This window comes from Lepisosteus oculatus, chromosome 2 (genome assembly GCF_040954835.1).
Source record: "Lepisosteus oculatus isolate fLepOcu1 chromosome 2, fLepOcu1.hap2, whole genome shotgun sequence".
In the NCBI taxonomy this organism is placed as follows: Eukaryota; Metazoa; Chordata; class Actinopteri; order Semionotiformes; family Lepisosteidae; genus Lepisosteus; species Lepisosteus oculatus.
The window spans coordinates 27,025,581-27,039,030 of NC_090697.1; the positions used below are offsets into that span (position 1 = coordinate 27,025,581).

Below are 13,450 nucleotides of genomic sequence, written 5' to 3' on the forward strand. Positions count from 1 at the left end.
AATACAAGAACTGAATAAGAATACAGTATAATGAAAACTGTGTCCTATGAAATACTCATTATATAAAGGATTTAGAAGAGAAATATGCTGCCTAATTAACTTACTAATAATTTTCCACAGAATATCACCCTTGGCTGGAAATCTGGAATGCAGTTGTGAATGCAAATATTTAGGTGAACATCTTCTAATAGCTGATGTTCATTGGGCAACAGTACTTAGTTAAAATAACAAGCTGAATCCCTGAAGCGGAATCACAAGAGTTGCAATCATTTCAAAATGACTTGGAAGAATGAAAGGACTGACTTGCATCAAGTAAGTTTCTCTATAGTATGAAACATTGCAAAAACAGGAGGTCCAGTCCACAAGAGTGTCTACTTTCTGATGTTCTTCTGACTGGTTAATTCATCTCTTTGGAGAAAGGCCCACCTGTGTGAGATACTGTGGAGATCTCCCTACACACGGGTTTGAAGTGTGCCCAAGTGTGAGAGGACAGTTCGGTGTCCTTGGTTTCGCACAAGCAAAAGGTTACAATGCAGATTTCTTCCCTTGTCCTGATGCATCAAGAGAAAGTGTCAGGCCTGCCTTTGTCACTGACGTCCTCAATTCTTTTGCACATCTCTAAAGTAGACAGGCCTGCACTTTGCTTTAGGGCATTACAACACAGTAATAGATAGAATTATAGGACTTTTCCTTTCTGGCCTCTAAGAGGCAGACCTTGCAATGCCTACAGCACCATGTGGCTGCCAGGAAGTTCCAAGGAAAGGCAAAGGGGGAAGCATCTAGGCCAAAGCAGCAAGCGTTAATGAGCACAAGCTGACACAGTCTCCTCTCCTCTTCAGTTCCCAGCAGTAAAGCAGACAGCTGGTCCTGAAAGAACCCAAGCTCAGACGGAGAAGACTACTTGTACTGTAGATGTAGATTACTGGGACCAGGGACTCTGGGTGTGTCTGCCTCTTTTATTTGGTGATGTTGGCTGGTGATTTTCTCACTGCTCGCAGCTCCCCAGATCCACGTCTGCTGCCATATAAACAGACAGACAAACCTGTAACTTTTTTTATATTCCTCCGCATTCATGAATACGCAGCTCTTATAGCCGACAAATAAAGTAATGTATCTTCCCATGGCGGGATGGCTTCTCCAGAATTATCAGTGACAGCAAAGAGAAGACTGTGCTTAGCAGTCAGTTTTTAGCTTAATTTAATAAAAAACACCACAAAAGGGTTTGCGACAGGCCAGCCAACAATCAGAGTGCCAATTCAATGGCTTGTGGCGAGGGCGCACAGCTCTCCTTTCCTGTACTCCATAAGGATGACCTGGTGCCAGTCTTTAAGAATCTGCACTGCTGTTATTTCTTCCTGCTGTCGGGTTGTATTTTAAGGCTTCTGACCACACTACAATAAATATTATCCTAAATGCTAACAACAGTGGCAGATTACATTTCTTCGTCTTTGGCACATGATGTGGCCTAAAACTGCTGGAAAACAAAATCTCAATCTTAAGTGAAATTTTGCAGTTCCAAAGTGACCTATATCCTGAAACATAACTGGTCATTTACTGAACTATGGGGGAAAATGCGCACAACACAGATAACCCCTCCAAGGTGAAAAATAGTTTTATTTTGATATTTTTATTATCTTTACACACACACAAATATAAAGTATATCCACTGTGATCAGAGGGTGTGAAACTCTCATTCCTATGCTGAGGGAAGATTATGTCTAAGCAAAACCAGAAAAAATACAAAACTTTTGCTTTCTCAAAACTCTCCAAGTTTATTTATTTTTACTGCTAGTTTCTTGAATGCTCCTGAACACCATTCTCATCTCACTGGGGTCAACAGAGAGGTTCCATAAACAATGTACATTTTCAACTATTTTGCTCTTCTCATGCTGCTTTGGAGCATTTTTAAAGTAATCTTTATTAATATCCAAGAGCTTATTACTTTTTGTTAGAATAAGCTATGACATTTTGTTGCCGAAGTAGATAAGAACATAAAGGCAGTTTATCGCATTTTGGTAAGGACCAGCAAAGTGAGCTGCTTATCTCATTCAGTTACTTCTCTACACTTTTAGTTTCAAGAACATAGCTAGGCAGCTTGTTCAAGACTCCCACACTTCTTTGTGTAATGAAGTGCCCCTTGTTTCAAGTTTTAAAAGCGCTTTAATGTAGTTCCACTTTTCTCTGGTTTGTGCTTTTGATTCTGACAAAGCCCATTGGACTGATTCAAACTCACCATTCATCAATGTATATTTATAGTATATAATTTTGCTACCTGCCTGTAATATTTCACACTTACCTTTATTATATGTCAATCTGCTAGGTGTTTGACTACAAATTACATTTAAAAGTATTTAGATCATTCTTAATTCTAATTTCTATACTGTTATACATTATATATTCTATACTGTTAGTAGTATACTACTCCTTCTATATACTGTAGGTATAACCTGCAAACGTAACTAGTTTATTAACTATACCAGAATATTGTCTTATTGTTCAGTTGCTGGATCTTGATCAACTACTTGTGGAATTTGCTTCAAGCCAGCTGTTAGTCCTGTCTTTTGGTTTTTAAGTATCAGTCAAGCACAAAACTCTTAACCTTCCTTGCAATCTGTTCAATTTTAATAAAGGGGCAAAATATTCTGCTCCACACTGGGACATTGGAAATTGGACCGGAGCCAACCATTAAATATACTGTATATACATTTCAGGATTCTATTAATTTTTTCTGGAGTAGGACAAATCCACTCACCATAAAAGGAACTGAAAACTTTCAGACTTAAAAGTTGCCAAGTTGCCGAGCTAACCACAGCGGTGCAGCCAGTCCACTAGTCTGGCCTGGCTACCTCGGACTGTCTTCTGCTGTGGCCTCACGGCTGTTTCTTAGCAGATGTCAGGTCTGATTTATGAGGGCGCATTGCTTCACCCAGAGTATCCTAGCGTGGCTCAGTGCACTATGATTCAGTTTTACACTGCCACATGGTATTAGTAGGTTTCCATCAGTGAGCAAATATGATTAATTAATTTGGTTAAATTAATAAACATTGCAGTTGTAGGACAATTGCAGTTACAATTTCTAATTGAGCATTATATTTAAGAGACAGAGTTTAAATGCTAATTTTGGCATCTCTACAGAAGTCTGGCTGAAGTACAGCTTACAGGGAAGAAAGAGTGACACCAAGGGAGCCCATAACTGTCTACAACTGCAATACCAAGAGACAAAATGAAAGTGGTTCATGTTCCTAGTTCAGTATCTGAAAACGATCAAGCCAAACTGTCCTGACGTGATGAAGCAAACTGGGTGTTGGAAAGATGACAGACAATATCAGCACTAATGCTGTAGTGCCTCACTGTTTCACAGTGATAAAGAATGAACTCCCCTCACTGTTAAAGGCCCCAAGAGGGGAGGATTCCCTAATTTAACAGGTTCCAGGTGGAAGGAGTCCTCGGGGCAGTTTCTACATGGCCCTAAATGAGAAAGAAAAGCTGGCACTTCCGTGGGTTTATAGAGGGTAGGGCTCTGTGGGGAACGAGGGGGATTTACCTCAGTCACGGCAAAAGCTACACTAATGAGAAGCATTACAGCTGAGATCTTTAAATATGGTTAGATTATAGTAAGGTCGCATGAGAAACAATTAAGCTTCAGGATAGACTAGGCAAACTGCAGCACACACTGTCTCTGCCTTTTGTTTTCCACAAGACCCCAGTGGTGATTATTATTATTAATAGCGTCTACTTAACTGAACTGCAGTTCTGAAATGTCAGCATAGCAGGGTGCTGAGTAAGGGCTAGGGAGTTTACGGGGAGTGTGAGGCTGGTTAGGCTCGAGACACCCGGAGTTAATCATCCTCGTCCGTTGTGCCGAGACCACCAGCCACGAAAAAAATCCCTTACCATATCACCCCGATCCTGCCTCATCACCACGGGCTCCTTGCAAGGCCTTACATGGACATCTTCCTACTGTATCTCTTTGAACTCATACAGCCATTCATGTCCTGAATCCAACAATGTGATTGTCTGAAGCTGACTTGACACGGTAGCTCTCCTTTTAAACATCTCCCAGCACTCTAGTTAGAGTCATTAGGGGCACTTCTGGGCTAGACCCATTTAAAACCAGGTTAAAAAACACTGATTGTTTGATCAGGCCTTTAATTGGGTATTTATTGTCATATTAACATAAGAACAGATACCATTCAGTTGCCATTCAGTCCATCTGGTCTGTTTGGTAGTTAGTACCTGATTAATCCCAAGATCTTATCCAGCAGTTTCCTGAAAGAAGCCAGGGTATCAGCTTCAAAACATGGCTAGGTAGCTTGTTACACACTGTTGCTGCTCTTTGTGTAAAAAGCCCCTCCTGTTTTCAGTATTAAAAATCATGTTTTATGTTGAGTTCTAATTGATCTACTGTATGTAAAACACTCTGAGACACACACAGGATGCTCTAGCATGTACTTTGGTGAGGTGAGAATCATAGGTCTTCACCACACTGCACCTGTAAGATAGAGAGACGATGTTTCTTTACCTCTTGCAAGCAAGTCTCGTACATACAGTTCTGTGTTTCAGAAAGCATTCACAAGGACAGCCCTTGGCAAAGTATTCTGAATTACAGAATGTAAAAAATGAGCCTCTAATTAATACTAATGTTTACTGATGACAATACTATACGATGGCTAAATATAGGAAAATGCAGACCTACAGTACCCGTTCTTTGTTTTTTTGTTTTCCAACCCTTCCCCTTCCCCCTCCTCCACAGTTAAAGCCATTACAAGAAATCTAAAGATAAAATACATGTGGTGTAACAACGTTACATCTCTGAGGGTATCCAAGAGCATATCTATAGGCTAACGTGAAAGAAATTATGAGCAGCTTTTTAGGCAGTCAAACTCTGAATCAGTCCAAACAATCTCAAAATCTCATAGCTTCTGTCAACTGACTCATCGATCATCCTTTAAATTTATGTCACCGATCAGCATACCCAGATTTCCAGCTGTTTCTGTGGTAAAGTGTTGCATCCTTTGTTCCTACACTAGATGTAGTAATGACCTGAAGAAAAGCATGCTCCGCTGGGCTTGGACTTTCACACAGTCATAAAGGATACTGATCTCATTGTCCCTCTGCTGCAGCAGTTCTCTCAGTCTCTTCATCTCCATAGGAGTGGGACAATCCTGGTCCTTCTGGTCAGCCTGGTGGAGGGAAGAAGGGTGCTCATCTCCTCTGCCCTGATTACACTGCTGCTCTGTCACCATCCCCTAGGGAAGATAGTCAGTAGATTACATGGGGTGCCAGTCTACATCATCTGTATGAGAAATAACCCATATTTAGAGTATTTTTGGCTGGATCATGGGAACCCAGGTTGCGATTCTCTCGATCAGGTATGCACTCCAGCCTTTGATGAAGTCAATGACCTCCTCCTGCAAGAGTAAAATTGACGCATGATGATCCTCCTAGTGAAATGCAGAGCTGAGGAGAGATGGAATGCAGTGTACTGTGCATCCATATATTCAGTCCTTCACTATAAATGCATGGATTCCTCCAAATCAGAAGTGAACAGTTCTCATTGATCAAACAAGGTTACATGTTGAAGCGTACAAAGCACATGAGTAGTTTATCACTGAGTTGACTACAATGCCTTAACCAAATAAATTCTGGGATAAAGATGCCAACGTCAGAGATCCTGTCACAATAGCCATGTTAGTAAGACATATTACATTTCAAGTTCTCCGCAGGTGGTCATATAGGGTACTTGTCTGGACTTTGTAGGTGCCGACAAGAGACACTGAATGCCCCCTTTGGGCTTTTGGATGAGAAAAAAAACTCACGCAGCCATGGGAAAATATTTGCAACACTTCAATTTAGAAATACATTGATTCCATACTGGGCAGAGAAATTATACTACAAATGACTTTGAATAACTGCTTAAATGATTTTGCATCACTGAATTGTTTCTGGAGGGAAAATATGGATTCATTAATCAATAAATCTACTTCACCACTGTCTAGTAAATACAAAGGAGGAAACCTGAAACAACTTTACTTTTAGAAAGAAGCAGCATCAAAGGTTATTTCTGGCTTTAAGAAATGAACGTCCAGCCCAGACACCCGAAGAGGTGGAGCAACCTGCCTAGGAACGTGGGTGGGGCGCAGAGTATGATAGGTGTCTGAACTGCACAATGCGCAGGGTTAGCTAGTGTGGTGATCTGATACCCATGTACAAGCAAAAGAGCAGATTACTGTGACCTGGAGCCAGATAATAAACATGAACTGTTCATTTGGAATAACAAATGAAAAACAACAACAAAAAAATCCTTAATCATGCAAGACGTCTGAATCCAGCATATACGCAGGGTAGAGGAATGTAAACGTGCAGGGAGAAGGCCTGGCCACAGAACTATAACAAATTTGAAGAGAGATAAACAGACTCAGAACAGCTCCCGTCTGTGTTCCCAGGAGACCTCCGTCAAGGGGTAAGGGGACAAGGGGCAGAAGCAGAGCCCTGCCTGTCCTCAGATCTGACTCTACACTGCACTGTGGACATCTGAATCAGAGGACCACTTGTAAGCCATGTTATAGAGTCAAAATCCCTTAAAAACAGATTATATACTCAAACCTTCTAAAACTGACCATCTTGAAAAAGCACAATTCCTCAAAGTATAGTGTAAACACTTTGCTTCCAAACATGCATTCAACCTAATTGGGTTTAGTTCAAATACTATAATTCATTTATGTGTTTCAGAACATGTCGTCCTTCTGGGCTGACAGTGTGTTCCTTTGAATTAAGTGCCAGTGAATAACAATCGCCCGTTAAGAGTATGATGCATTTGGATTGTGCTTGGAGACCGTGGCCTTGTGTTAAGTGTTTATGTAAACTACATGTCAGAGCAATACAAGTAATAAAAAAGATCCCCCTGGCTTACCAAAAACTCTAGTTTCTCTAAATAGAAAACTATCTTCACTGTATAAACATGCTATACAAAAAGTTATCTTAAAAGTGTAGCTGCAGCTCAGAAGCTATGGCTGTTTTCTGTCCAGGAAAATTCATGTATTTTGTAGGACAAGGGAAAATGACCTACTCTCAGTTCATCCATCTTTTTTCTAACCACTTTGTCCAGTACAGGGCAGTGGGAGCTGGAACCTATCCCAACAACCAACGGGCGCAATGTAGGATACACCCTGGACTGGACACCAGTCCATCAGAGGACACACACAGACACAAACACGCACCTACTCTCAGTCAATCTATAATTTTTTTTTTTCTGCTTCCAAACTTTTAGCTCTGTCTGGGCCAGTTCCTGGGATCAGCAGTATTGTTGTTTTCTGGTCTTAGCCCAGCAATCCCTCAGCGAGCTTTCTCTTTTCAGAGATACCACCATGAGAGGCACAGCCCTTTCTGTCAATACATGCCATCTACCACATCATCAGCGCCCAAATCTAACAGAATGACATTCACAGACTTTTTTACTCCAGTGCAAAATTCACTCCACATTTTCAAATTTCACAAAAAACTCTGGCTTTTTTGTTTCCAAGCTATAATTAACTGGGAAAAAATATTCCATCCTTAGTTTTCATGCCACTTTCAGAAAATGTGGAAGCATATTCTGCCTTGGAAAAATAAAGCTTTGACTCTCATCCAGTAAATGTTTTGAGAAGAAAGCTTCCAGAGGCTCACCATGTGACCTCAATGAGAAATTCATTGTGCACTTCAGTTCTGTAGTCAGTAGGGGGCAGTCTTTCCTCTGCTAAGAGCTGAGGGCATGCCCTGCTGCCGCATTCAGGAGATCTGTGCTGACCTTCAGAATAGAACATTAACATGGAACACTTTCACACCAACTGGAAACTGCTGAACTCGCAGCACTCACAGGACAGGGGCTTAAACCTAGACGTAACTCAGATGAGTTCCCAAGGAAGAAAAGGACGACCCATCTGAAATAAAACTTTACACTTCTTACTTCAATAGATAGACTTCAGACAAATACGGGATTACCAAAACAATAACTGATTTTTTTCCCATTATTTCATTCCATTTGAGAAAACATTCTGATGCTTAACAACCTAGATCATGCCCTTCCCTCACTCGTCATGTTTAATCCTTTCAGGAAGAGAAAAATATTTCATTTTCTCTTTCATGACATGAGTCCAGACATATGAGGTGTCCATCTAACACAAAACAATATTCTGGTTGTCATTCAATGAGTATGACGAATATTTTCACATGACCTAATAAAAGAGGCTTTTGGCATAACCAAAGACGCAAAAAGGAGTCAAGTTTTGGTTTGTAGATGTATCACCATTGGGACTAAATATAACTAATCAAGGATAGTGTCCACAGGAACCAACTCCTTCAAATTGATTTATGGCTACAATTGACAAGGGATTACGCAGCACTTACTGGTATTGCATGCCTTTATCACAGACAATCTTTTGAGGAACTAGTGAATTAAAAACAGAGCCTTCACCTTGAGCAGTCTGAAGCAGTGCTGGATTTTGCGAAGGTCAGGACCCAGATCCAGAGCAGCCTCAGGGTCAGAGTCTTGCAGGAAGAGCGCAACCTTCTCCTGCAGCCTGGGGAACAACAGAGACACCAGCACAGAGTCACCCAGGGCACTGGCTAAAAGAACCATCTGTCTGCAGGTAATGTACATATTTATCTGCGCACTCACTAAATGCTGCCATTGAAGTATACTGTATACAGCGTGAAGCACAACAAACATACAGAGCCTTATACAAAAGCCTGACACTTTTACCACAGATATGGCAGAGCATTAGGAAAACAGAATAATTCTGTGATGCTTGAAAACACTTGTTTTAATACAGCAGGAGTCTAGAGAATACTTAAGCACTTAATAGAATCCTTAATAGTTTATGGCACAGTTTTTTATCTTTGTTCTTAGTCACTGGAATTATTACTCTAACAGTCAAATTTCTGAGACCAAGTGAAGTCATGTTTTAATTCGGTTTACTCGGTTCAGTATTTTGTAAAAAAACAAAACAAAATAATTGTGTTTAAAAGACATACAATAATTCTACTGTTTTTACTTTTAGGAAACATATGTATTGAGCTTAGCTAGCCTGCCACTATTTATTCACTTTCAATTAATAACAGAGCACTGGATTCCCCAATTTAACTTACTTTTTATTTTCCCATTATTGCTTTGAGTAAAATAAATATTCATTCTTATTTAACCTCCATAACACATCATTCGTTTTTTATTTGAAAAAGAGTACTAACCTTTTTTCTGTTTTAAACAACTTTCCGGTCTTAAACAACGCGAGCATTTCCCTCATGTAAGTGTGACAAAAAAAGAGGCTAATGAATTTGGCAGTTGAAGAGAAGAGCTGCGCTGAAAGCCGGGGCAGACAGGTAAAGTGATCAGCAAGCTGGTTTGCCAAGCTCACCCCGGTCCAGTGAGTGGGAGGGCTGTGATGGGGAATCAAGAAGCAGAGCTGGCTCAGCTGAGCACTTCTTTCCTAAGTCAGGTCCTGATTGATGGCGCTCATGCGGAACCTCTACCAGGAGGAAGCGAAAAGGATGCTCTTCTCTTACTTGTGAGACAAGGAAACGAGAGCACTCTATACCCATGCACGCTGGGTAAAACGCATGCTTGTTTTCTAAACTCATCTTTCACAACTTCAGTCACAACTCTTTAACAAGGCAGTCTGTGTCACTGAGGGTGTAGGTTGTTCGCAGAACAGGGAAGAGCGATATTCCGATATCCGGACCACTACACACTGCCAGCAAGTGAGTGTGTGGTGTCATACCAAGGTCCAAGTGAAGCAGCGACAGGGGGGATATAACTGACAGGAAGGAGTCGTACTGGCTGCAGAAGGCTATTAAATTATTGTACAAAGAATAATATCATCAGGTCATAAAAAAATGAACGAAACAAAAATGTGTTGAGATATTAAATTGTTAGCACTCTCTAGAAGAAGATAAGAACTACAGCCGTGCTACACAGGTCTGCATTATAGACCATGGGAATCTCTATTGAGGTTCTATATTCCCAATACTGCAGCACATTGATATCAAACAAGGATCAATCCTATCATTGATTCCATTGTACAGTATAACATCAGTCATATTGCTGGAAACTATAAAGATAGGTTGGCTAGACTGGTCCAGGAACAAGAGCAGTCTTGCAGTAACCTGTTACAAAAGACCAGGGACATCTCTACTCATGGAGGTTTGCACTGTTGGTCTGCAGATATGAAGGAAAGGAGTATGTGTGTGCAGCAATTATTTGCCTGTCCAGTCTTCTGGAAGTACTTCAGAATGGTCCTGATTAAGGGACTTAAGGCTTAGATTTTAGGAAGAGCTGCTTAAGAAGAAACAAAAGAATCTGCTTCACCTGACAGGAGAGGAAAGCAATTTTTCCCTCACAGTGTTTTATGGTTCTATTCATTTCTCCTAATCACCTGGAGATTGCTTTCATTAAAAGAGCAATTCTCTTGATTCCGGAAAACAACAAAAGGTAAAACACAGGAAAATCAGCAAATCCGCATCTGAGCAAACATTTAGCTCCTCTTGCCAGGTCCCATCTGAGTAATCCCATTTTCATTTTGTCCAGTTTTGAAGCCAACATACGTGGAGCGCATGGATTTTAAAAAGACGGTGGAAGAAAAAGATCCGGGCAAATCCCATTAGAGAAGCACAAATTATGGAGGGATTGTATGACTTTAGTAGGATTTAAAAAAAGAAGCCATTTAAATCTGTGTGTTTTTTTCTGTTTGTTAGTAATTACTGTAAAATACCTATAATAGACACTTGACAGAATGTTACTGTAACTGTATTAGCAATATTTATTCTAATTTACCAAGGAGTGAAAATGATGTCATGTGGTTTGTGAACTTCTATAATTTCTTATTTCATATATATAGCATTATGACAGATAGAGCCTCTTCTGTGTGTTTTTATTTAAAACGTATTGCCAGGAATAACCTTTGGCTGTGGAGAAAAGAGACTGTCACTGTGTGGAAGCCTGATGTAAGCTGTTTTCCAAGAAAAAAAAAACAATTACATGTGAAAGTCATCCTCAGTCAGCTGGTCAGTCCTTTGCTCTCCGGTCACCATGGCCAGCTCCTCTCTCAGCGACTGGATCTCCTTCTTCAACCGCAGGATCATCTGCAAGCACAGCCCCAGTCAGCCTGCTTTCCCTTTTGTGCATCTTCTCCCTTCTTGTCATCTAGTCCTAAATTCTCCCTTCCTTCCCATTCCCTAGTGTCCCCTTCCCTCTCTTTTTTTCTGGATCCCACTTGGCTGTCGGTTCTCTCTATTTCTGGAAAGCCTGTCAGGTTACCTCTGCTATCAGTAGATCAACAATGAATGCCGGAAATGTATGACTGCATTTAAAAATCCATTTCTTGAAGCTTCACTTATACAAACCACAGGGGTAGAACCCTCTTTCCTCTGGCTGTGCTTCCAAAAGTCAGTCAATCTCAGTTAAATACTGCTTTCTCTGTCTGTATTCTAATTTCTGACATCCGTCCTTGGATTACGGTCTCGCCAAATGGCAGACCCTCTGCCATGCTGCAACCACTTTCAGTGGGTGTCAAGTCACATTTCTTGGTGGTCTACAAACAAAGGCCACCTACACAGCTTTCGTCTTGAAAGAGTTGGCAGAGGAAAGTCAGACTGAGAAGGATCTACTGGAAACCCCATGAAAAACTGTGGCTTTGCAAGATCTGTAAGGTGGTCTGTTATGGTGACATATAAGAAAAAGCAATATCCTAAACAGCAATAATACAGATCAATGGAGAAACAGACAGGTAGATAATTCCATTCCAGCCTCACACAAAGGTTCATTGGGCCAAAGCTGCTCCTGGTTTCTAGGTTTGAAGTGATCAAAGACCACAATCTGTCAGTCATTCTTTAAGTCCAACGTCTTACCCACTACACTACAATGAAGAAATTCTGGTATAAAAGCAATACAATGGCCCCATCAGAAGCCAACTGCCCACCACACCTTGAAGACAGCTCAGTTTCTATTGCCCAGATCTGAAACAATAGAAGTGCTTTTCTCCAGTAACAGCCTGTCCCTTGCCTCTGTTCATTAAATAGAACATCAGCTTTAACAAAGTGCTAAGATTACGTGGTTATGGCAATGCTATCCCTAAACATATAAAGGGGGTTTTAAAGAACATCCGATGTTATTAAGAAAACTGGGAGGATCAAAAGGAAAAATACTGGCAAAGGCTGGTTTGGCATCACGCTGAAGAAAAAAATGTTTTTTGACAACTGAGACAAAAATGCATCTTGGGTTGACATGCATTTGGTTAAGTTCTGGCAGTGTAATAAGAGGCTGTCACTATATCAGTGGCATTGCCTTACTTCAAATAAAAATTCCAAACTTCTCACCATTCTGAGACATCCTTCCACCCAGCAACAGGACTCCCTATCTGAAATCCCTTCATCAGCAGTTGCTTTGAAAAGGATGTAATTATTTTATACAGCGATTAAGGTTTCTGTGGTGGGCTGGAGTTCCTGGAAGAGAGCTAGGTTGGGCTATCACCAATTTTAGGAAAAAAAAACAACAACCATGGCAGCAGACTCATCAAGACTCTCGTTCCAGCTCACACTTCCCAACACACGCTGTCGCTGCAGAGGTGGGAACCTCAGTCCTCAGCTGAAACAACAACGGCAGCTCTGGTCAGACTTCTTTCATTAGATTTACTTATACCGATGGGAAAGAATTTCTGTGCACATTAAAGGACTCTCACAGAAGCCAGAACATAAACGCTGATTCTCTGCGATGGACTGGTGCCCCGTCCACCTCATTCCCTATGCTTCTGGGATGAGCTCCAGGGTTATCAGAAAACCTAAAAGGAGTGGGCTTTCTGACTTTAAATGGATGGGTGGATAAGCTGACTGTATACATTTCCTTATTTTTGCCCACTTCAGAGAGCCAACAATACACATATTGTTTTATATTTGTGTATACCTGGCACACAAATACTCAAACTGCTGGAGCCAGGGTGAATATATAGCTACAGTGATAATTAAAATGTGACAGCTGTGTAAAGCAACCAAGCCTTTCAATGAAACATTCAAGGTCAAAAGCAACAGCTGGGGACTGAGCACAGTTCTGCCTTCAATCACTCAGCAGACTCCTAAGGATCTGATTTCTGGAGTTTTTTACACACATGTAGGCAGACACAGTGGCATAAAGCATCAAAGTACAGTACGTCCACTTAGCACTTTCCCTTTGCCTGATTTTTTTACATAGGCTAAGCTTGGCTTCAAGCTTATTTTCTTTAGTCTAAACAGACTTCAAGTGAAGCCTTTTGAGAAAAAAAGGTGTTGAGTCGAATGACCAGTCACCTGCTGTGACATAATGTGGAGCTACCCATCCATCACAGTGACTGATGGGTTTCAGTATATTCAAGCTTCAGACAGAGGTGCTGAAATTCAAGCACAGGAGACAGAACTCTGCAAACACTCTTGAACACACAAGACACTG

The 13,450-nt window shown here is 41.0% G+C and overlaps 1 protein-coding gene across 8 annotated transcripts in view; it reads right to left on the minus strand.

Annotated features, from left to right (window-relative positions):
• Positions 1-13,450, minus strand: part of kif6 (kinesin family member 6) — a 122,968-nt gene that overhangs the window by 71,989 nt on the left and 37,529 nt on the right. For all 8 annotated transcript variants that reach the window (XM_015356753.2, XM_015356760.2, XM_069199127.1 and 5 more), the window contains 3 exons: positions 11,012-11,115; positions 8,453-8,558; positions 5,099-5,249 (listed from right to left, as the gene is read on the minus strand). In XM_015356753.2, coding sequence (XP_015212239.2) covers positions 5,099-5,249; positions 8,453-8,558; positions 11,012-11,115 — 361 coding nt within the window. The remainder of the gene's footprint in view (positions 1-5,098; positions 5,250-8,452; positions 8,559-11,011; positions 11,116-13,450) is intronic.